Source organism: Hevea brasiliensis, chromosome 12 (assembly GCF_030052815.1).
Source record: "Hevea brasiliensis isolate MT/VB/25A 57/8 chromosome 12, ASM3005281v1, whole genome shotgun sequence".
NCBI lineage: Eukaryota > Viridiplantae > Streptophyta > Magnoliopsida > Malpighiales > Euphorbiaceae > Hevea > Hevea brasiliensis.
In genome coordinates, this window is record NC_079504.1 from 28,630,273 (window position 1) to 28,652,987 (window position 22,715).

The following is a 22,715-nucleotide window of genomic DNA, read 5'->3' on the forward strand; positions in this document are numbered from 1 at the left end:
TTAATTATAATAATTATATTACTATTTAATTTTAATTCTCTCGATGTCTAATTTTTGGCCAACCCCTATTCAAAGGGGACCTCATTAATTTTAATAATTATTTTCACTATCAACTTTTAAATTATTTGTTTTTTTATCTTATTAAGAGAGATGTATGATAAGATGAATTTTAAAAAAATTATAGAAATATTTATTATGTTTAGTAAAAATAATTATAAAATTAAAAAAATTAATTAATATTTTTTATTTATTTTAAAACAGTAGATAATTGAAAAAAGAAATTTTTAAAAATACATATAAAAGTGGACGAGGAGTATATAATAATTTAATTCTTAAGTCCTCCAGTCCCGATGTTTAATTTTGGGTCTACCCTCTGTCCTGTCTGCACCAACAAGCAGCAGGGAGGGTGCTACTTAGGGGTGGCCACGGTCCGGTTTCGAATCAGAATCGATTCGGTCAAAACCGGACTGAAACCGATCAAAATCGAAACCAGCTTCAAATCGGACCGAAATCGTCCTTCTACGGTTTGGTTCAGGTTCATAATTTTTAGAAACCGTGAACCGGTGGTTCCGAACCGTATTGAACCGGTGATTCCGAACCGGACCAAACCGGCTATTTAAATACAAAAAAATTCAATAAATACTTCACTCTATTCCTAATTCATATATATATATATATATCATTAATTCTCTACACAATTATTCTCTACACTCTCTTTAATTCTTAATACTCTTTTAATTTCTCTCAAATTTTCTAAATAATTATTTTCTATACTCCTTTTAATTCTCAGTACTTTCACAATTCTCCTACTTTATTATTTTTATACTCACTGAAATTTTTAATACTATCTCAATTACTCTGTTATTATTTTATATCTTCAATAAAATTTTCAATACCCTCTATTTTGATTTTTTTTCTTTTATATTTTTTTAATTATCAATTATCATATAATTTTTTTAAAAAAGGCAAATAATACTCAATTCAACTAAGCTTTTATCCCAAAAATTTATTGGGGTCGGCTATATGGATTCTCTTTCTCCACTCTAAACGATTTTGGGTTAAATCCTCGGAAATGTGTAATGCTTCTAGGTTATATTGTACTATTTTCCTCTAAATCAGTTTAGGTCTACCTATTATTTTCATTATATCCTCAACCCAATATGCTCTACTTGTCTAATTGGAGCTTTCCTATGTCTATGTTTCACATGACCAAACCACCTCAATTTCCCTTCTCTCAACTTATAACTGAAAATTTTGATTCCTCTAAATCCTAAAGGGATACATAGGCAAAATTAAGTTCATGCACTTTTTTCTAATTTTTTTTTAAATTAATTTTATCTCTAGTTTTTTAATAAGTTCAAGTCTTTACTTCTTAAATTTTTTTAAAAAATAAGTTATTTTTATTCTTATTTTTCTTATTTTATTTTGATTGAAAGATTTCTAAGAAAAATTAAAATATTTTTACAGATATAACTTAAATTTTAAATTAATAAAATTTTAATTTATTAATTTTATTAATAAATTAAACCGCCCCTAAATCGCTTTCAAACCGTCTTGAATTGTCATTTTTCGAACTGTCCTTTAAACCGTTTTAAACCGGGGCTCGAACCGGAACCGATGATTCAAGAACCGTCTTTCAAACCGTCCCATAATGATTTGGTTCAGGTTCATGATTTTATTGAACCTGAATCAACGGGTCAAAAATCGTAATATACGGTTCTGAACCGTGGCCACCCCTGCTACTAGTATATATTCCTATGGCTAATTTAAAACGCCAAGTTGTCAATTTGCGTTTACAAAAATCAACATTCTTGCTTTTTTAATTGGGGGTTCAGTACTCCTCTCGTCACTTTTTATTTTAATATACCTCTTCTACTCTTGGCTTTGGAAGAACTAGTTTTAGTCAAAGAAAGAGTTTTCAATCTTGTTATTTCAGTATCATTTTCCATGGCTGCATTTTGGATCAACAGCGCCCCAGAAAGGCAACGCCATGTATTCCTTTGTTCATCAGCTATATCTATGCGCTGCTGCTTTGTCTCAGAAATAATCAAAGCTTGAATATAGAGTTGAAGAGCTGAAAAAGGTCTCACTGTGGTTGTTACTTTGTTTGATTTTGGTTTGCTTATTGTTGTTTAAGAAATTAGGGAACTCACAAGGATTGAACTAGCACTGATAACCCTAGTTGCAAATATTTGAAACTTATGGTCCTGAGATATTTTCTTGGAGATTATGTGAAAATGAAATTACAAATGCTTTTCTGAATTCAATTGATATTCTGCCTTTCAGAAGCGCCGGTGATGCTAAAAATAGCAATAGTTCAAGGCAAGAATTGTCATTACTCTAATTTTCCCTTGCAGGATTCTGGACTTGGCAAGGAACCTCTCTCTGGTTCTTGAATCTGAGTTTTAAGAAAATGGATTGCTGCTTTGTTTTTTGTTTGCTTGGAGTTGCCATTTTTTTTTTCTGTTATTTGAGTAAAATTAATTCATATTTTTGTTTGTTGGGATTTTTTTCTCAGGTTATAGGAGCTTCTCGTGGATCTTCATAAAATTGCTCTTTAAACAGCAAGGTAAGCTTGTTTTCCAATATTTTAACACCTTTGGATTGAAAGGTAACTAATCCTTTCATTCCCATTAAGCTCCTAAAACCATGCTGGGTTTGAAATTACTCGCACTTGCTATGTTTTTTCTACAGTTCCCCTCTCCATTTACATTATTTAATTTGTAATTTACTCTTATAACGGCAAAAGAGCAGTTTTAGTGTAACACTAAAGTTATTTAATTTGCGTTTACAAAAATCAACTTTCTTGCTTTTTATTTTAATATACCTCTTCTACTCTTGCCTTTGGAAGAACTAGTTTTAGTCAAGAAAGAGTTTTCAATCTTGTTATTTCAGTATCATTTTCCATGGCTGCATTTTGGATCAACAGCGCCCCAGAAAGGCAACACCATGTATTCCTTTGTTCATCAGCTATATCTATGCGGTGCTGCTTTGTCTCAGAAATAATCAAAGCTTGAATATAGAGTTGAAGAGCTGAAAAAGGTCTCACTGTGGTTGTTACTTTGTTTGATTTTGGTTTGCTTATTGTTGTTTAAGAATTAGGGAACTCACAAGGATTGAACTAGCACTGACAACCCAAATTGCAAATATTTGAAACTTATGGTCCTGAGATATTTTCTTGGAGATTATGTGAAAATGAAATTACAAATGCTTTTCTGAATTCAATTGATATTCTGCCTTTCAGAAGCGCAGGTGATGCTAAAAATAGCAATAGTTCAAGGCAAGAATTGTCATTACTCTAATTTTCCCTTGCAGGATTCTGGACTTGGCAAGGAACCTCTGTCTGGTTCTTGAATCTGAGTTTTAAGAAAATGGATTGCTGCTTTGTTTTTTGTTTGCTTGGAGTTGCCATTTTTTTTTCTGTTATTTGAGTAAAATTAATTCATATTTTTGTTTGTTGGGATTTTTTTTTCAGGTTATAGGAGCTTCTCGTGGATCTTCATTAAGTTGGCATATAAGGTTGGAAAATTGCTCTTTAAACAGCAAGGTAAGCTTGTTTTCCAATATTTTAACACCTTTGGATTGAAAGGTAACTAATCCTTTCATTCCCATTAAGCTCCTAAAACCATGCTGGGTTTGAAATTACTCGCACTTGCTATGTTTTGTCTACAGTTCCCCTCTCCATTTACATTATTTAATTTGTAATTTACTCTTATAACAGCAAACGAGCAGTTTTAGTGTAACACTAAAGTTATTTAATTTGCGTTTACAAAAATCAACTTTCTTGCTTTTTATTTTAATATACCTCTTCTACTCTTGCCTTTGGAAGAACTAGTTTTAGTCAAGAAAGAGTTTTCAATCTTGTTATTTCAGTATCATTTTCCATGGCTGCATTTTGGATCAACAGCGCCCCAGAAAGGCAACGCCATGTATTGCTTAGTTCATCGGCTATATCTATGCGCTGCTGCTTTGTCTCAGAAATAATCAAAGCTTGAATATAGAGTTGAAGAGCAGAAAAAGGTCTCACAGTGGTTGTTACTTTGTTTGATTTTGGTTTGCTTATTGTCGTTTAAGAATTAGGGAACTCACAAGGATTGAACTAGCACTGATAACCCAAGTTGCAAATATTTGAAACTTATGGTCCTGAGATATTTTCTTGGAGATTATGTGAAAATGAAATTACAAATGCTTTTCTGAATTCAATTGATATTCTGCTTTTCAGAAGAGCAGGTGATGCTAAAAATAGCAATAGTTCAAGGCAAGAATTGTCATTACTCTAATTTTCCCTTGCAGGATTCTGGACTTGCAAGGAACCTCTGTCTGGTTCTTGAATCTGAGTTTTAAGAAAATGGATTGCTGCTCTGTTTTTTGTTTGCTTGGAGTTGCCAATTCTTTTTTTTTTTTTTTTCTGTTATTTGAGTAAAATTAATTCATATTTTTGTTTGTTGGGATTTTTTTTTTAGTTTATAGGAGCTTCTCGTGGATCTTCATTAAGTTGGCGTATGAGGTTGAAAATTGCTCTTTAAACAGCAACATAAGCTTTTTTTCCAATATTTTAACTCCTTTGGATTGAAGGTAACTAATCCTTTCATTCACATTAAGCTCTTAAAACCATGCTGGGTTTGAAATTACTTGCACTTGCTATGTTTTGAAACCATGCTGTTGATATCAATTGCATTAGATAGATAGTATTAGTTATAGTTTGAGAAAATTAACTAAATAATGAATAATACATTGTTACCCAAAAAATATATATATAATATGGGTGGACATGTACATAAGAGATATATATATATATCTTAGACATATAAAAAATAAATGGGCGTGAACGTAAAACAAATTTAACTCTTCCTTTTTTTTATTTTTTTTCTATTTTTTTACTATTAACAGGTTATGTTAAATTTTAGAAAATTAAAAAATTCACATGTTAATTAGTAATAATAATAAAACTAATAAACTTTATTTAAGTTATAAATTAATTATTATTAACAATAAAAAAATATAGCTTAAAAAATAGAAATAGAATGAATTATTAACATGTTATGTTATGCATTAAAAAACTAAATGCCATATTATTTAATATTAATAATAAGACAAATGAATTTTATTTAATATATATATATATATATATATATATATATATTATTAATGATAAAAATAATTAAAATATGAAAATAAGATGCATTAAAGTTTAAGTTTGGCACTTGCTATACTTTCATGGCTAAGAGATGGACATGTGTTCACACACATATATATTTTGAAGATGATATTTTTTTTTCCTCCATTTTTTTCCATGCAATTGGGACTTAAAAAGATAGGGCAGATTCCTCAAGATAAAATTCTCAGTTTTATATATATTGTTTTTGAGATATATATATATATATTCTTTTTCCTCCATGCAATTGGCACTTGAAAAGATAGGGCATATTCCTCAATATGAAATTCTCAGTTCAAAACGCTAGGCTAGGAATTTATTATACTATTTTTTGTTCCTGCTTTCGAGTCTTTTAAACTCCCTTGGAGTTGCATAATGACAAATGAGGATAGCTGATAGTGCTTTGTAAACCATCCATCTCATATTAACATGATAATTATACCATATCAAACAATTTCTTGCTCTAAAATCAAATCTTAAGATAGTCTAGTAGTCCAGTTTCATTGGATTATTAATCTGGTAGTTGTATGTATCTCCTCCTCTTGCTGTTGTAAGAACTAGTTTTAGTCAATAAAAGAGTTTTCAATTTTGTTTCAGTACAATTTTCCATGGCTGCATCTACTATCTACAACCCCAAAAAGGAAAAACCATTTCTTCCTTAGTTTCAGAGACAGAAAAAAAAAAAAGATATATATAAAAAAAAAACTATATGTTCACTAGCTATATCTATGTGCTGCTGCTTTGTCACAGAAACAAATCAAAACCCTGATAGATAAAAGAGTTGACATGGCAGAAAGATATCTCACTTAGCTTGATGCAGCATGTAGCATGGAAAAGGATCAACACATGATCAAACCCTTGAAAATGAACAAGATCTAATCTAAGATCTTAAGAAACGTAAGATTCAATCTAGAATCTAAGGAGAAAATAAAGTAAACCAGCTTTATAAAGAAAAAAAACTTTATTGAATAAATCTGAAAACTTGTACATAATAAAAATATTATGGGTATTTATAGTATTCTAAATTAGAAATGAATTAAATAGTCATAATATAAATAAAATAAGATAACTATTATCTGCGAGTTTTAGGTAAATATAAATACAATAGGAAATCTAGATAGAATAAGAAAATAATTAATTCTAATTCAAATTGGATAACTAATAAATATTTCTATTAAAATAAAATAAAATAAATGCTTTGCATTATTTACCCTCACTTTCGAGAAAATTGTTAGAGAAAATTTCAATCTTCGTTGAAATCTCCTTGGCTTGATGTTCTTCTTTCCCCATGACTCTCTCTTCAAACTCTTCATCATCTACCGTAGCAAAAGGCATTGCAAAGGTATCAAATTCAAAATCAAGATGATCCCTTTGTTCTACAAAATCTTTTAATGATTTGTTTTCAATCTTTTGTATGAACATTGAGCTCCTCATTAAGCATTTTGATTCATCTTGTTTACAATCTTCCTCTTCATCCTCTCTATCAGGTCCACAATAGATTTCATCATCATGTTTTTCAACAATGTTGACAGATTTCCTCTTTGGACATTCATTAGACTTGTGCCCCATCTTATTGCACCTATAGCATTTGACTGGAACGGGTTTAGCATGGGGATTATTGGTCTTTGGAGAGTTAGAACTGCTGGCTTTATTGTTGACATTTGCAGGATTCTTGGCTATCTTCACATTACCACTCAAAGAAACATCTTATGAGGTTTCCTCCTTTTTATTTCTAGCTTGGTGGTCATGTTTATCATATGTGGGATAATAAATTTGGTGAGTTTTCTCCTGCAACATCATTTCAGCTTTCAAGGCTAAGTTCCTTACATCCCTCACACTTATTACCATATGAATTCTAATTTTATGACGAATTGAAGATTTTAACTCCCTCAAATATCGCGTTGCTTGTTGATTATCACTTTCGGACAAGTGATTTTTTGTTGCCAACCTCAAGAATTTAGCGGTATATTCATTAACACTCTTATTTTTCTGCAAACAATTTTGGTAAGCTTTAAATAAATATTGTTCATAATTTGGAGGTAAAAATTCTACCCCTTTATAATTGTTGCATCCTCCTCCATGAAGTGATTGGATTGCACCCTTCTCGCTTCCTTGGCTCTTTCAATCGATCCCACCATTCAGAAGCTCCTCCCTTTAATCTATAAGCCGCTAATTTCACCTTTCGTTCCTCCGGAATTTCAGCATACTCGAAGAAATAATCCACCTCAGTCAACCAATCAAGAAAACCTTCAATGTCAAGATTGGTTGTTGGAAATTTCGGCCACCTCTTACTTGTTCTTGTTGTGCAACATACCAGAAGTCCATCTCCTCATCTTCGCTTGTATCATCCTCCATCATAGCCCTTCTTCTAGGGTTGAAGATAACAGGTTCAAGTTCATCTCTACTGAGGTTAGATTCACTTGCTTGAATAAGTACTTGATTCCTATTTTCACGAACATTCACCCTAGTGCGCAATTGCTCTTGGATCTCTTGCAATGGTCGCATAATTTCTGTCATAGAGTTTTGCTGCTCTTCGATTGCTCTCCAAACAGCTGGCAACCACTGATAACCATCATGAGGTTGATTGTCATCACCACCACTAGTATTGGCCATCGTAATGAGGGTGAAATCCCTACCCTAATACCACTTGATGCAGCGCGTAAAGTGAAAAAGGATCGACACACGATCAAACCCTTGAAAATAAAAAAGATCTAATTCAAGCTTTTTATAAGCACAAGATTCAATCCAGAATCTAAGGAGAAAACAAAACAAACTAGCTTTGTAAAGAAAAGAACTTCATTGAATAAATTTAGAAACTTATACATAATGAAATACAATGCGTAATGCGTATTTATAGTATTCTAAATCCTAATCTAAGTAGGAATGAATTAAAGATAATTAATCTAAATAGAATAAGATAACATAAATATAATAGAAAATTTAGATAGAATAGAAAAATAACTAATTCTAATTGAAATTGGATAACTAATAAATATTTCTATTTAAATAAAATAAAATAAAATAAAATAAATGTTCCGCATCATAGCTACCTTGTAAACAATTGAAGAATCCAATATTTTCATGTTCTTCTTTTCCAAAGGTTATGCAACTTCTCCATGGTGCTTGGATGACCTAGAGAAGAAACAGGTGGTTTGACTGATTTTCTACCAAGTAGATCCATCTGACCTACATTAAAGAGCTTGGAAAATTTTTAGATGAACGTGGAGAAGGTGCAAAGTTTAATATCTGTCTTGTCAGAAGCTGCCAGTCTATCTAGATGCATCATTGGTAAATTTAATTTGTTAGGAAAGGACCATTTTTTCACTAAGTTTTCTATATTACATTGTGGTTAATTTCAAGTTGTTCTTGTTTGTTCTTTGCAGGCCTTCTAACTCACAGGAAATTGCTGGAGATATTTGGAAGACATTGAATAAGAGATGTCCTCTACTTCCCCTATAGATTTTGTTGGAATTGATTCGCGCATTGAGAGAGTTGAATCCTTGCTATGCATTGGATCATTGGATGTTCGCATTGTTGGAATATGGGGAATGGGTGGTATAGGAAAGACGACTATTGCTGAAGCTGTGTTCAAGCGTAATCTTGCTCAATTTGAAAGCTACCACTTCTTTGCAAATGTGAGGGAAGAGTCAGAAAAACATGGGTTTTTACATTTACGAAGTGAGCTTCTTTCTAAAATATGTGGGAAAGGAAATTTTAATAGAAGAACTCCCAATTTCGGGTTCTCTTTCGGCAAGAATAGGCTTTGTCGAAAAAAGGCCCTTATTGTTCTTGATGATGTGAATAGCTCAATGCAATTGCAAGAACTGTTAGTTGATTCACGTCATTTGTTTGGCCAAGGAAGCAAAATCATTGTAACAAGTAGGGATAGGCAAGTGCTCAAAAGTGGAGTTGATGAAATATATGAGGTTGAGAGCTTAAATCGTGATGAATCTCTTCTACTCCTTAGCGTGCATGCTTTTAACCAAAATCACCCCTTCCAAGAGTTTATGCAGTTATCAAAGAGTGCAATCTATTATGCAAAAGGCAATCCACTAGCCCTTATAGTTTTGGGTTGCTTTTTGTTTGAAAAAAGGAAACAGGATTGGGAAATTGCATTGAATAAACTGAGAAGAACATCAAATGTGGGAATAAAGAATGTCTTAAGATTAAGTTATGATGGATTAGAAACCGAAGACAAGGAAATATTTCTTGATATTGCATGTTTCTTTAAAGGCGAGGATGTATATTTTGTGAAAAGAATACTTGATGGCTGTGGTTTCTCTATGGATTTAGGAATTAACATTCTTGTGGATAAGTCTCTCATTACTATTTCAAATAACAAGTTGTGGATGCATGATTTGCTACAAGAAATGGGTTGGGAAATTGTTCAGAAAGAATCTATTGAAGAACCTGGCAAACGTAGCAGATTGTGGCACCACGAGGATGTCTATCATGTGTTGACAAAAAATACGGTAAGAGCCAAGTACAAAAAATTTACATGGACTTCAGTAATCAAATAGAAAATAATTGGCTAGTGTCAATTTCCATATGTTTTCTACATTGGTTTCATAATGCTTTAATATATAATTTGTACCTTCCTTCACTGAATTAGTCCTCTAGACCTGATTTTCATTCCCAGTTAATCTGATTTTGGTTATCAGGGGACTCAAGAGGTTGAGGGCATAGCTTTAGACCTCTCTCAAACGAAAGAGTTGCGCTTGACCTCCAATACTTTCAAGAAGATGTATAATCTTAGATTGCTCAAGTTTCATGATTCTGACTTTGAAAATTTCGGTAAAGTGCACTTTCCTGATGAAGGCCTTACATTTCATTCAAATAAGTTGCGATATCTCCACTGGTATAGGTACCCTTCAAAATCCTTGCCATCTAACTTTTGTCCTGAAAACCTTGTTGAGCTCAATCTTCCTCGTAGCAATGTTGAACAACTCTGGGAAGGAGTGCAGGTATATATTAATTTCCAAATGGATCAAATCTGTTCTTTTGTCCTGCAAAATGGATTATAAGTTCCAGAAATTCTGACTTATTTTAGTGATTTATATTTTGATACAGGACCTTGTGAAGCTGAAGCGGATCGATCTCAGTTACTCTGAGTATTTGATTCAAATCCCAGATCTTTCAAATGCTAAAGAACTTGAGAGTTTGAATCTTAAAGGGTGCACAAATTTGGTTGAGGTCTCCTCATCTGTTCAGAATCTTAACAAGCTTGAATATCTGAATATGGAAGGTTGTAAAAATCTTAGTTGTATTCCGAGCACAGTTGCTTCCAAGCTTGTAAGAACTTTGAATCTGGTTGGTTGCTCAAATCTCAAGAAGTTCCCAGAGATTGCAGGAAATGTGGAAGAAATATTTTTAAATTACACTGCTATAGAAGTTGTTCCCTCAGCAATTGAGTGCCTTACCAAGCTTGTCTCTTTGTATCTCACAAGCTGCACAAAGCTCAGAAGTTTACCAAGCCACATTTGCAAGTTGAAATGTCTTCGAATGCTGAATTTATCTGGCTGCTCGAAACTTGAGAGTTTCCCAGAAATTTTGGAGGCTATGGAAGGTTTGAAATACCTTTATTTGGCTAACTGCAGAAATCTTCAGAGTCTTCCGAACAGCATTGGTAATTTGAAAAATCTTGCAGAGCTTGATTTAAGAGGGACAATGATTAAAGAGCTACCCTCGTCCATTGAGCATCTAACTGGCCTTGATCAGTTAGAACTACAGAACTGCAAAAGCCTGGTGAACCTTCCGGACAGCATTTGTAATTTAAAATCCCTGAAAAATCTTCACATCCATGGTTGTCCAAAACTTGACAAGTTGCCAGAGAACCTGGATAATTTAGAATCTCTGGAGGATTTAGATATAAGTGGAAGTGCTGTAAAACAACTGCCATCCTCTATCATACATTTAAAAAGTCTCGGAAGGTTATTGTTTAGAGTTCAAGATTCAGCAGGTTTATTACAAATTCCCACAGCAATAGACAGACTATCCTCATTGAAGATGCTATTTCTAAGTGGAAACAACTTCGAAAGCATACCTGCAAGCATTGAACACCTTTCTCAGTTGCACTCGCTTGACGTGGCCTACTGCAGAAGGCTTCGCTCTCTGCCAGAGCTTCCTGGGAGTCTACAACATCTATATGCACATGAATGCACATCATTAGAAAGTGTACTTAGCAGCAAACACTTCTCTGAGATAGATTATATGCTTGAAAGTCGCAATTTCAAGCATTTTGCATTTACCAATTGCATCAAAATGGATCAAAAGACTCGCAGAAGCATTCTTGCAGGCACAGAGCAGAGAATTCAAGTTGTGGCTACTGCGTCAGATCAACTATATAATGATGAAAGGGTATCTCCCTCTCTCTCTCTCTCTCTCTCTCTCTCTCTTTTAGTCTTCACACGCACAGACACTATGTTTCATGTTTCTAAATTCACAATACTTGTTGTGCAACAGGGTTCGGTTAAAATTCATTTGCCTGGCGGTGAAATTCCAATGTGGTTCTGCAACCAAAATTTGGGATCTTCAGTCAGTATGCAGCTTCATTCAAGCTACAGTCAATTAAAGGGAATTGCTTTATGTGTTGTGCTCGAATTTGAGGAAAATTATGTGGATCCCGGTTTGATTGTTAGATGCAAATGCCACTTCAAAACAAACCACGGTGGAAGCAGTGATCTGAATTTCAATTTGAATAACTGGCTTGAACAGTATTACAAACCAATTCTCTTTAAGTCAGATCATTTGTTTGTATGGGATGATCCTTGCTTTGAAGCTAATATAATTGATGAAGATTGGTTTGGTAAATACAGTGAGGCCACTTTCGAATTCTTTCCTCTAGATTATAAAGAAAACCTCTTGCGGAATTGCAAGGTGAAGAAGTGTGGAGTTCGTCTGCTACTTTGTGAGAGGATAGCCATCAGAACCTATAATTCTGATGAGGAAGAGGAACCATGTCCTAAGAGATTGAAATGTCTCCAAGAATAGCCATGTGAATCTGTACTTTTTCTTCACCAGTGTCTCTCTGTTTGAAATGTAGATGTTCATGTTTCAGTAATATATATAGACTAGTTGGCAAATTGATGCATGAACTCTCTCTCTATCTCTCTCTCTTTCTGTATATGTTATTATCATTTGTTGTAAATTCTGATAAAAATGGATTGCCTTGATCAGGCTGATGAAGTAATTGCTTTCTTTTATTTGACCCATTTTACATGTTGAATTTATGCCAATATGCATCAGAATGGAACAAAGCACTGCATGTGTATCTTTTACTAATAATTCATACAAGAAAATTCTAAAATTGAAATATTTACTCTGTTTGTTTTTGTAGAAAATAATTTATATATAAAAAATATTTTTTATTTTTTTGTTGTAATATTAAATTAGCGTTATTTGTTTATATTAAATATGTATAAGTGTTTTCACACTTTAATAAAATTTTTAAGGTTTAGAAAATAAATTTTCCTTGAAAAGAAGAAGTCATTTTTCTTAAAAATAATTGCCTTATTTATTTACAGAAAATAATTTTATATTTTTCATTTTCAGTTTTCTATAAAAACTCTAGTTTTTATTTTTTATAGAAAATAAGAGAAAAAAATATAAAACATGTTCATATGCGAATAATAAAAAGCGAATTTATAATTCAAATAAATAGAAAAATATTCATATCTTTCATAATTAAAAAATTATTATAAAATATATTTTAAAATATATTTTATTTTTAAAGTTTTTTAATTATTTTATAATAATATGATTACTTTTTTAAATAATTATTCAATTTTAATTATAAAAAATTATAATATAATTTCAATTATAAAAAATTATAATATAATTTTAATTATAAAAATATCATTGTTTTCTATTTTGAAAATAATTGTAAAACAAACTTTTATTATAAAAGAAAATAATAGAAAACAACTCAAAACTATTTTCTAAATCTCAGTTAAATTTTATAAAATTAGTTTTCAATTCTCTACCATAAAACTCTGTTTTTTAGTTTTTTTAAAATATTTTTAAAAAATTAATCTAATTTTTTATGAGTGAATATACTATTTTTTCTTTAATTTTATAAATATTTTTCATTGACTTATTTTTTTTAAGCATGTCAAATACAAAAAGAAATAATTTTTTTAAATATTATTGACAGAATAAATAGAGCGTCAAACTATAATTGGAAACCATTTGGTAAAAGTGTTGGTTCATGCCCAAGACAATTTGGATGTTTCAAAAGATCTTGCAAATAAACTCTAAAATATTTTATATAGTCTCATTATTTTATAGAATATTTTAATTGCTCTCCTAATATATAGATTAAAGTATTTTTTTAAATATAAAAATTATTTTATAGAATATTTTAATTGCTCTCCTAATATATAGATTAAAGTATTTTTTTAAATATAAAAATTAAATAATTAACTTCGTTATAGGGAAAAAATTTTTTTGTATTTCATTTATTTACGGGGCAGATGAAAATAGGGGTGGCAATAGTCTGGTTTCAAACTGGAATCGGCTTGGTAAAAATTAGAATCGACTTTGAATTGAATTGGAATTATCATTTCACAGTTTGATTTAGGTTCTTATTTTTTAGAAATTATGAATCGACGATTTAAACCGGATTAAATCAACAGTTTCAAGCTAAATTAAATATAAAAGAACTCAATAAATATCTCAATATATTTCTAATTCATTTATATAAATTTTAAGTCACCTATACAGTTATTTTTTATATTTTCTTTAATTCTCAATACTCTCTAAATTTTTTTCGAATGCTTTAAATAATTATTTTCCATGCATTTTTTTTAATTTTAGTTACTTTCTCGATTTCTCTATTTTATTATTTTATAAACTCACTAAAAATTTTTATATTATTTCAATTAATCTATTATTATTTTATATTTTCAATAAAATTTTCAATATTTTTTTTTATATTTTTTTAATTATCAAATTTTATCATATGATTTTTAAAAAAGGGGTAAATGATAAAACTGAAAACTTTAATTTTTCTAAATCCTATGTAAAATTAAATCCATATTTTTTTTTAATTTCTTTTAAAAAAATTAATTTCACTTCTAATTTTTCAATAAATCTAAATTTTTTCTTATTAAATTTTTCATAAAAATAAATTAATTTCATTTATTTTATTTTATTTTAATTAACATATTTTAAAAAAAAATTAAAATATTTTTATAAATATAATTTAATTTTAAATCAATAAAATTTTCTTTTATTTTTTTTTTAAACCATCCCTAAATCATCTGCTGAATTATCTTGAATCGTCTTTTTCCAATCCACCTTTAAATTATTTTAAATTGAGGCTCCAATTGAAACCAACAATTTAGTAACTATCTTTCAAATTGTTCTGTAACGATTTGATTATGGTTCGAAACCCGTAACCAATGCTTCTCACCCCTAGTTGAAAATCTTTAGCAAAGTTGATAAACATGATCTTTCTTCAACTTCCAAGCTCTCTGTACAGGCCACTCGTAGTCGTAGCCAATCCCAATCTCTCACACACAACCAGACTTTGTAAATTAGAATTTGGTGAACGAAACTTGCCAATTTCAAGCTTATATTTCTCTATTTCCTCGTAATTTCTCACGAAAAAGGAGAACGATGACATGCTGTGCGGCGTTTGGAAACCGGATAACCATATACAATCCTCTCCCAGAGATTAAATTATTCAGGATTAGGAGTACTAGCAGTGTTAGATTGAACAAGTATTATGGAGGTTACAGTTTCCCCAAGCAAATTTTTTGTTCCAACGTTTTCCCACCTCAAAACAACTATTTGGAGCAGAAGAAACTTGGGGTTCACTATGACAGTCTCAGAATCTTGGAATGGGATAAGCTCTGCGATTTGGTCTCCTCCTTCGCCGGCACTTCCTTGGGTCGGGAAACCTCCAAGGTTACTGTTATTCTTCATTTGCTGTTTAATGATATTTTTATTCAGTAAAATTTGATAATTCTTCGAGAAATTAAGAAATTGATGGGAAAAGCAGGAACCCATTTTCATATTAGCTTTATTTTGATGAATTGGATGGATGTCAGCTGCAATTATGGTCCTTGAATAAGAGCTATAAGGAAAGTTTGATGCTTTTGCAAGAAACAAATGCGGCTGTGGAAATGCACAAGCACGGTGCTTGCCGCTTGGACTTCACTGGCATCGATCTTCTTCTGGTTAGTCACTTGATATGTTCTCCATTTGTTTTGCTCTTGATGCTATTTCCTCATAATTCCCCTTGTCCTCCAAGTGTCTTGTTTTGTTTGTCCTTTTAAAAAGGTGAAATCAGCTATTGGACATGCTTGGAGGGGTTTACCACTTGGTGCAAATGAAGCAATGGCTGTTAAAGCTATGTTAGAGCTTGCTGATTGTTTGCGGCTTAATCTTGAAGCTGCAATCAAGGAAGACGCTGATTGGTACAATCGCTTTATGCCTCTTTCCCAAATGGTAATAAGGATTCGGTTTTTAATCCATAAATATATTGTTTGTAAAGGTTCATGTCTTGTTTCTTATCTTTTTTTTGGATATATACGACTTGCAGATAATGGAACTGGTTATAAATCGATCATTAGTTAGGATGATACAGCAAGTTATAGATGAAGATGGATCTGTCAAAGACTCTGCTGTTTGTTCCTTATTTTTTTCTGAGTTTATACACACATTGACACACTTTTCCTTTTTCAATATGATTGCTTTCAAGTTCTACCGTCTTATTTCAGTTTTGTTTCTTGGCGTAGAGTCCTGCCCTCAGAAGATCACGTGATCAAGTACGGATACTTGAAAAAAAGGTAAAATCTGCTTTTACCTGAAGTCAAACTGATATTGGGAATTTCCAGAAGTTTTATGTAAAAACTTCAAGTTTGGCATCAATTTATAATTCAAAAGGGATACTAGTGAAAATCTTAACAGGAAAATTGTGGCCAACAACATATTGACAATATAATACATTTTCTAAAGACTCCTATAGCACCCTGGTGCCTTTCTTATCAAGATGCGATTCCATTACAATTTATCTCATGGATATGGATTGAACATTCACCCTATCTCTCACCTTTTTTTTAGAAAAAAAAAATTTATTTTTGTTTAAGATTTTTTGTTTAAAGTAGGGGCTATATTTTGTTGTGGAACCTTAGATGTTGTATGAAGACATTCAAAGGGATGTAAAAGTCCTTCGCAGTGCTTGCAAAATTCACTTGAGGATGAATGTCCCTTCTCTGTTGTATGTTAGCCTTTGCTTGGGCCTAAAACTAGGGCCGACTGGCCTTTGCATATTAGTCCCATTGGCTGCATTTGGTATGCAAGATGGGAGAAGACAGGACAAATCCTTCTTGTCTTGCATGTGATGCACACTCGAGACAAGCAACAACAATAAGAATAGCTAAGCCTTAATCCCAAACTAGTTGGGGGTTGACTACATGGATTATTTTTCACCATTTAACTCTGTTTAAGACCCATTTTGCATCAATATTCAAGAATTGTTAATTTTTTATGTTACTTCTCTCTACGCCATTTTAGATCTCTCTATTTTCTTCTTTACTAATTTCACCACTAATTTATTACATTTCTCATCGAGCATTTGATTATCTATGTTTGATCCGACTAGACCATCTTAATGGACACTCACATTTGCTCCCCACTGTGCGCTACATTCACTCTCCGATGGATGTGGTTATTCCTACTTATTTACAATAATATGCTTAAATATTTAAAGATTGTTAACTTTTATTTATTTTTTTAATTTATAATTGTAATATTTAATTAAAAATAATTATTCAATGCAAAAAATTATAAAAGTTACAATAGCAATAAAAATAAAAAAATAGAGCATTTAAAAAATAAAATAATGTAAATAAATATTTTATTTTCCACTTGTAGGTTTGAAATTTTAAAAAATAATAACCAATATATATATATATATATATATATATATATATATATATATATATATATATATGTTGGGTCTAAATATTGTTTTTGTTTTATTATGCTGTACTATTTTGTTTAATAAATACTTTTAATTAAGAGATTAGAGGCAACATAAAGGGTATTTTAGTAATTTTAACAATTCAGTTTGTTTCGTGATCTTGTTTATTTCACACCAAACATTACGCTGGACAACAATTGTCTTGTCTTGTCTGGTCCAGTGATGTCCCATACACACATTTTTCCCGTCTTGCATACCAAAAATGAAAATTAGGAACTTTGCTCTCATGGATAAGTGCCTTATTCTTTGGATTACTTGTTAATCTGATGGTGTCCTCTGATTAATAATTTGACCTGAACAGTTTTAGTATGGAGCTTAATCAGTATTTTCCTTTTCTCTCTCAAGCCATGTGTAAATTGAATCATTTTTCTCTCTATAGACAGAATAATTTTTTATGCATAAAGAGAATAATTTTACACTTCACATCAGTTTCTAACTAAAAAATCAATCATTGAAAGTCAGAGGGATTTTACTGTATAAAATTTGAAAGTTTAGGGGGTTTTATGTTACATTTTAAAGTGAAAGGATTGTAGTTGTCACGACCCAACCTATGGGCCGGACCAAGACTAGGACTGGCCCTAAAGCCCTGAGGCCCGTAGTAAGCCTAACTGTTCATTAACCCAACTCTAAGGCCCATTTGGGCCCAATATCAAGAAAACAAACGGACAGAGTCCGGCCATAAAATGGACTTACCAACGGGGAGTTTTCGACTCACCCGACCTGTAAACACAATATATAGTCAATTGGGGAGCTCAGCTCACCCTCCACATACTCATCAATATAATAATAAATGGGAGCTCAGCTCCCTCATCCAATCCATCAAACATGCATAGCATATTAAGTTTACAGGTCCCAAAATAATAATTTAGTTTACAGACCCAAATCAAATAACATTTCGAACACATGCGGAAATTCTAAGATTTAACAAGTTTATACAAACAGTAATAATTGACCTGCGAGGGAGAAAAGCAGGTTAACCAAAATAAAATCCTCCTGTAGCCTGAAAAAAATATTGAACAGGAGTGAGCGTTCGACTCAGAGAGTAAAATATCAATTTTAACCATAATCTCTATAACTATCTAGAACTAATGCACCCTGTAGAGTGAAATGCAACATCAACAACATTTTCACATCATAACATCAAAAAGGTAATTTGGAGCACTCACACACCCTGTAGTATCAATCATAACATATGGGAGCTTATCCCCTATACAGCTCTCTTAAATCCAACTTGGTGCCGGTAATTACTCAAGCTCGGACTTCCACTTAATAACCAAATCGAGGGTCCCAAATTACTCAAGCCGTGACTACCCTCGAAGGATCGGTCCCCAATTACTCAAGCCGTGACTGCCCCGTCCTATCCATAGTCCACACCACATCACACGCACGCCAACGCACGCACACTGCTCCAAATTACCACAACAACAACCATGGCACATCAACAGTTATGAATGCAACATAAATCGTGCCTAGAGTTTAACTACATAAATATATGCATATAAGTGATGCATGGGCATGCTGAACATATAATAATATCGAAATTACAATTAAAATTAATATTCTACTCACAGACTTGACGACAATCACTGTGGCGGCTGGGCGGAGGAAGAAGGCTGTCCCGGCTCACCTGACAATCATATTACATTTATTTAATACAATCTGACTCAATACAAACAAAGAAAAGACCAATTACGTCCTAAGTCGTGCCGAAAATCCGGCAGAGTCCCCCCTATACCTAGGACCTACCCAACCTGCAAAAGGGCTAAAAACGCACTTCTATATTCACAATCCATATATCAGCTCAATCATATCACACACCCTCCCGCCCATCAAATCAGTCATCCATCACAATATGTAAAATTTCAATTTAGTCCTTATTATTGATCATTTTTGCAAAAACTGCCCAAACAAGCTCTAAAAATTATAAAACTTTGCCCCGCGGTCCTTAGCAATATTACTAAGCTATTGCAAAAAGAATCGTAATTTTCTAAGCTACCACGAATATTTTATGGATTTTTAATCCTATTTAAGCACTAGAAAATTACGAAAAAACAAGGTTCGGGTTTACCTTTGTCGATTCCGACTTCGGGAACGCACTCGGGACGTCTGACACTGGGGGGCTAGCCAAACTCGGTCCACCCGAGACTTTTCCGATAACGGTCCGTCTCGCCCGAAATTTGCATCGGTCAATCGCCGAATTTTCGCGAATCGAGGATACCTACACGAAGCCCATAACACGGGGGTTAGTACATAAATTTTTCAGAATTTTCTAAGCTCATTAAATGCTCGGAAAAACACTGCGAAGTTCCGTGGGACCCACCGAAAAACGGTGTCGGAAAAATTCAAAATTTAAGCGAAGCTCTCGACGAATGGAGCGTGCTGGTGGCCTCGGTTTTCTCGTGGGATTCACGGTTTTCGAGAAATCTAGCCCAAAAGTCGAAATGGGCTAAAATCTTCCCGAGCAAAAATCGGACAATCCGCTCGATGGATTTCGGCGTTCTTGGTGTCTATGGAAAGCTCTCGCCGAGTAGATGATTTTGGACACAAGACCCGGTCCAATTGGTGGCCGGACGGGCCGGATGGCGGGAAGCTAGAGCGCGCGCGCAGGGGCGTTTTTAGCGTTTTTCCATTGCTCGGTGGTGGCCACCGGTTGGCTGGCGCGCGCACGGCTCACGGGTTGGCTGGCCGGCGGCTGGGGGTGGAGAGGAGAGAGAAACGAGAGAGAAAAGGGAGAGGGACGACGCGCGCGGGGAAGAAAAAGGGAAGAAGGAAAAAGGCCGGTCCGATTCGACCGGTCCGATCCGGTCCGGTTCGATTCGGCCGGTTCGATTCAGAATACAAAATTTTAAATTTTTACTCTGCCTCGGGACCGAAAACGAGGTCCAAAAATTTCGAAAAAAATTTCAGAAAACTCAGAAAAATACGTAGACTCCAAATATATTTTTAGTTTTGCCACGTGGTCTTTAAATTAATTTTTAAAAATCATCAAAGTTTATATTTTCGGAAAATCGAACCTGATTTTTAAAATCTGAAAAATCTTAAAAAAATTCCTAAAATTTAAATAAAATTAAAATACCAAAATACTCATAAAAATTAAAATTTCGGGGTGTTACATTCTTCCCCCCTTACAGAAAATTTGTCCTCGAATTTTTACACAAGGCAGAATAAAGCACATGATTATACATTGAACAGATAAGGGTACTTGCTACGCATGTCCCGTTCTGACTCCCAGGTGCACTCTTCCACTGACTGACTCCTCCACAAAACCTTAACCATAGGGATCTGTTTGGATCTTAGCTGTCTTACTTGGTAGTCCACTATGGCTACAGGTTGCTCCTCAAATGTCAAGTTCTCTTTTAGCTCTATCACATCCGGCTGCAGTACATGAGAAGGATCGGGAATGTATTTCCTGAGCATGGAGATGTGAAACACGGGATGAACGTGAGAAAGGTTGGGTGGTAGCTCCAACCGGTAGACAACTGCCCCAACTCTATCAATAACCTCAAAAGGTCCAATATACCGAGGTGCCAACTTGCCCTTCTTTCCAAATCTCATGACTCCCTTCATTGGAGAAACCTTCAGAAATACATAGTCGCCACCGCAAACTCCACATCCTTCGCCCGGGTCCGCATAACTCTTCTCGCCTCTCGAAAGTCAAGTCATGCCCTGAATCAGGGAACCATCTCTGAAGTGTACTGCACCAGGTCTACATCATGCACCTTCGCTTCCCCCATTTCTGTCCAACACAGAGGAGACCTACACTTTCTTCCATATAATGCCTCATAGGGTGCCATCCCTATGCTGGAGTGGTAACTGTTGTTGTAGGCAAACTCCACCAAAGCTAGCTGCTCATCCCATTGACCTCCAAAATCCAAGACACTCATGCGAAGCATGTCTTCCAGTGTTTGGATTGTCCTTTCGATCCGTCCGTCCCGAGGGTGGAAAGCCGCATCAAGTTCAATCTGTGTGCCAAGTGCCTCTGCAACTTTCTCCAAAACCGAAGTGAATCGGGGCCCTCGCCGATATTATGGAAGCCGGAACTCCATGCAATCTGACTATTTCTCGAATGTAGAGCCGGGCATACTGTGCCACAGAGTATGTAGTCTTTACAGGCAAGAAATGAGCTGATTTGGTCAAGCGGTCTACAATTACCCATATGGAATCATATCCTCGCGTGGTACGAGGCAACCCAGTCACAAAATCCATAGTGATCATTTCCCAGTTCCTTTCTGGGATAGGGAGCTCTTGCAGCTTCCCTGACGGTCTCTGGTGTTCAAACTTCACCTTCTGACACGTCAAGCACTTGGACACAAAGTCCGCTATGTCTCTCTTCATGCCATTCCACCAATAGCTATCTTTCACATCATGGTACATCTTGGTGGAACTCAGGTGGACACAGCATGCGATGTGTAGTGTGCCTCTCGCATGATTTCATTCCTGAGGTTGTCTACATCGGGCACACATATCCTAGAACCTTGTACTAGGGTGCCATCATTGGCAAATCCAAACTCACCACCTTCACCTTGCTGTACTCTTTCTATGATCTTCATCAGTTGTTGGTCTCGTGGCCGGGAAACTCTAACTCTGCCCTCAAGTCCGGCCTCACCGAAAAGTGAGCCAACAATACCCTCATCCGAAAGATCTAGGATTAAACATTGATCCATCAACTCATGTACCTCCCGAATCAATGGTCTCTTCTCTCTTTAAATGTGCGCCAAATCGCTGTAAGATTTTCTCGCTCAAGGCATCTGCCACAACATTGGCCTTTCCAGGTGGTACCGATGGTGCAATCATAGTCTTTCGAAGCTCCATCCATCTCCTCTGTCTCAAGTTCAAGTCCCTCGTTGGAAGATGTACTTCAAACTCTTATGGTCGGTGTATATCTCGCACACTTCACCATACAGGTAGTGTCTCCAAATTTTAAGTGCAAAGATTACAGCCGCCATTTCCAAATCATGGGTGGGGTAGTTCTGCTCATGCCTCTTCAGCTGCCTTGAAGCATAAGCCACTACCTTTCCATTCTGCATCAAAATACACCCTAAGCCAACTCTGGAGGCGTCACAGTACACGGTGTATCCTTCACCACTCACTGTAGTGTCAACACAGGCGTGGTTAGACACTCCTTAAGCTTCGAAACTCACCTCACATCATCTGTCCAAATGAATGGAACATTCTTCTGGTCAACTTAGTTAGGGAGCCGCTATCCTGGAGAAATCTTGTACAAAACGCCTATAGTAGCGCTAAACCCAAAAACTTCGCACCTCGTTGATTTGTAGGCCTAAGCCAATCGATTCTGACTTCAAGTTTCTTGGGATCCACTTGAATACCGGCACGAGAAACCACGTGTCCCAAGAATGAGATGCTTTCTAGCCACAATTCACATTTTGAAAATTTGGCATATACCGGTGCTCCTCAACGCTGCAACACCATCCTCAAGTGCCACACGTGTTCTTCTTCGTCCGAGAGTATACGAATGTCATCTATGAATACGATGACAAACGGTCCAAAATGGCTTGAACACCCTGTTCATCAAGTCCATGAAGGTCTTTGGTGCATTAGTGAGTCCAAAAG

General features: G+C 34.3%; 2 protein-coding genes across 11 annotated transcripts; both read left to right on the forward strand.

The window, feature by feature from the left end:
- Nucleotides 1–1,840: 1,840 nt before the first annotated feature.
- LOC110644408 (disease resistance protein RUN1) lies at nt 1,841–12,366 on the forward strand. 10 transcript variants are annotated; one of them, XM_058131386.1, is made up of 11 exons: nt 1,841–2,083; nt 2,519–2,569; nt 2,896–3,042; nt 3,316–3,547; nt 4,464–4,575; nt 8,256–8,443; nt 8,539–9,627; nt 9,817–9,899; nt 10,020–10,119; nt 10,226–11,512; nt 11,618–12,366. In XM_058131386.1, exons 7-11 carry the CDS (start codon nt 8,593–8,595, stop codon nt 12,143–12,145), a joined length of 3,033 nt encoding a protein of 1,010 aa, XP_057987369.1. In that variant the 5' UTR covers nt 1,841–2,083; nt 2,519–2,569; nt 2,896–3,042; nt 3,316–3,547; nt 4,464–4,575; nt 8,256–8,443; nt 8,539–8,592; the 3' UTR covers nt 12,146–12,366. The 10 variants fall into 10 exon arrangements, with proteins under 10 accessions (XP_057987369.1, XP_057987370.1, XP_057987362.1 ...); XM_058131387.1 differs by having other exon boundaries at nt 9,817–10,119; nt 10,226–11,329; nt 11,451–11,512; nt 11,618–11,965; XM_058131379.1 differs by having other exon boundaries at nt 1,842–2,083; nt 2,358–2,569; nt 9,817–10,119.
- Nucleotides 12,367–14,446: 2,080 nt separating this feature from the next.
- Nucleotides 14,447–16,590, forward strand: LOC131169200 (uncharacterized). Its single transcript, XM_058131388.1, has 5 exons — nt 14,447–15,064; nt 15,208–15,336; nt 15,440–15,607; nt 15,702–15,785; nt 15,898–16,590. Exons 1-5 carry the CDS (start codon nt 14,774–14,776, stop codon nt 15,967–15,969), a joined length of 744 nt encoding a protein of 247 aa, XP_057987371.1. The 5' UTR covers nt 14,447–14,773; the 3' UTR covers nt 15,970–16,590.
- Nucleotides 16,591–22,715: the final 6,125 nt, after the last annotated feature.

Excerpts from the sequence above, each read along its gene's own strand:
- LOC110644408 (XM_058131379.1), top strand. The coding sequence starts at position 8,593 with ATGTCCTCTACTTCCCCTATAGATTTTGTTGGAATTGATTCGCGCATT. Across the intron at positions 9,628-9,816 it reads ATGTGTTGACAAAAAATACG|GGGACTCAAGAGGTTGAGGG; the intron begins GTAAGAGCCAAG and ends TTTGGTTATCAG. Across the intron at positions 10,120-10,225 it reads AACTCTGGGAAGGAGTGCAG|GACCTTGTGAAGCTGAAGCG; the intron begins GTATATATTAAT and ends ATTTTGATACAG.
- LOC131169200 (XM_058131388.1), top strand. The coding sequence starts at position 14,774 with ATGACATGCTGTGCGGCGTTTGGAAACCGGATAACCATATACAATCCT. Across the intron at positions 15,608-15,701 it reads TTATGCCTCTTTCCCAAATG|ATAATGGAACTGGTTATAAA; the intron begins GTAATAAGGATT and ends TACGACTTGCAG. Across the intron at positions 15,786-15,897 it reads GATCTGTCAAAGACTCTGCT|AGTCCTGCCCTCAGAAGATC; the intron begins GTTTGTTCCTTA and ends TTCTTGGCGTAG.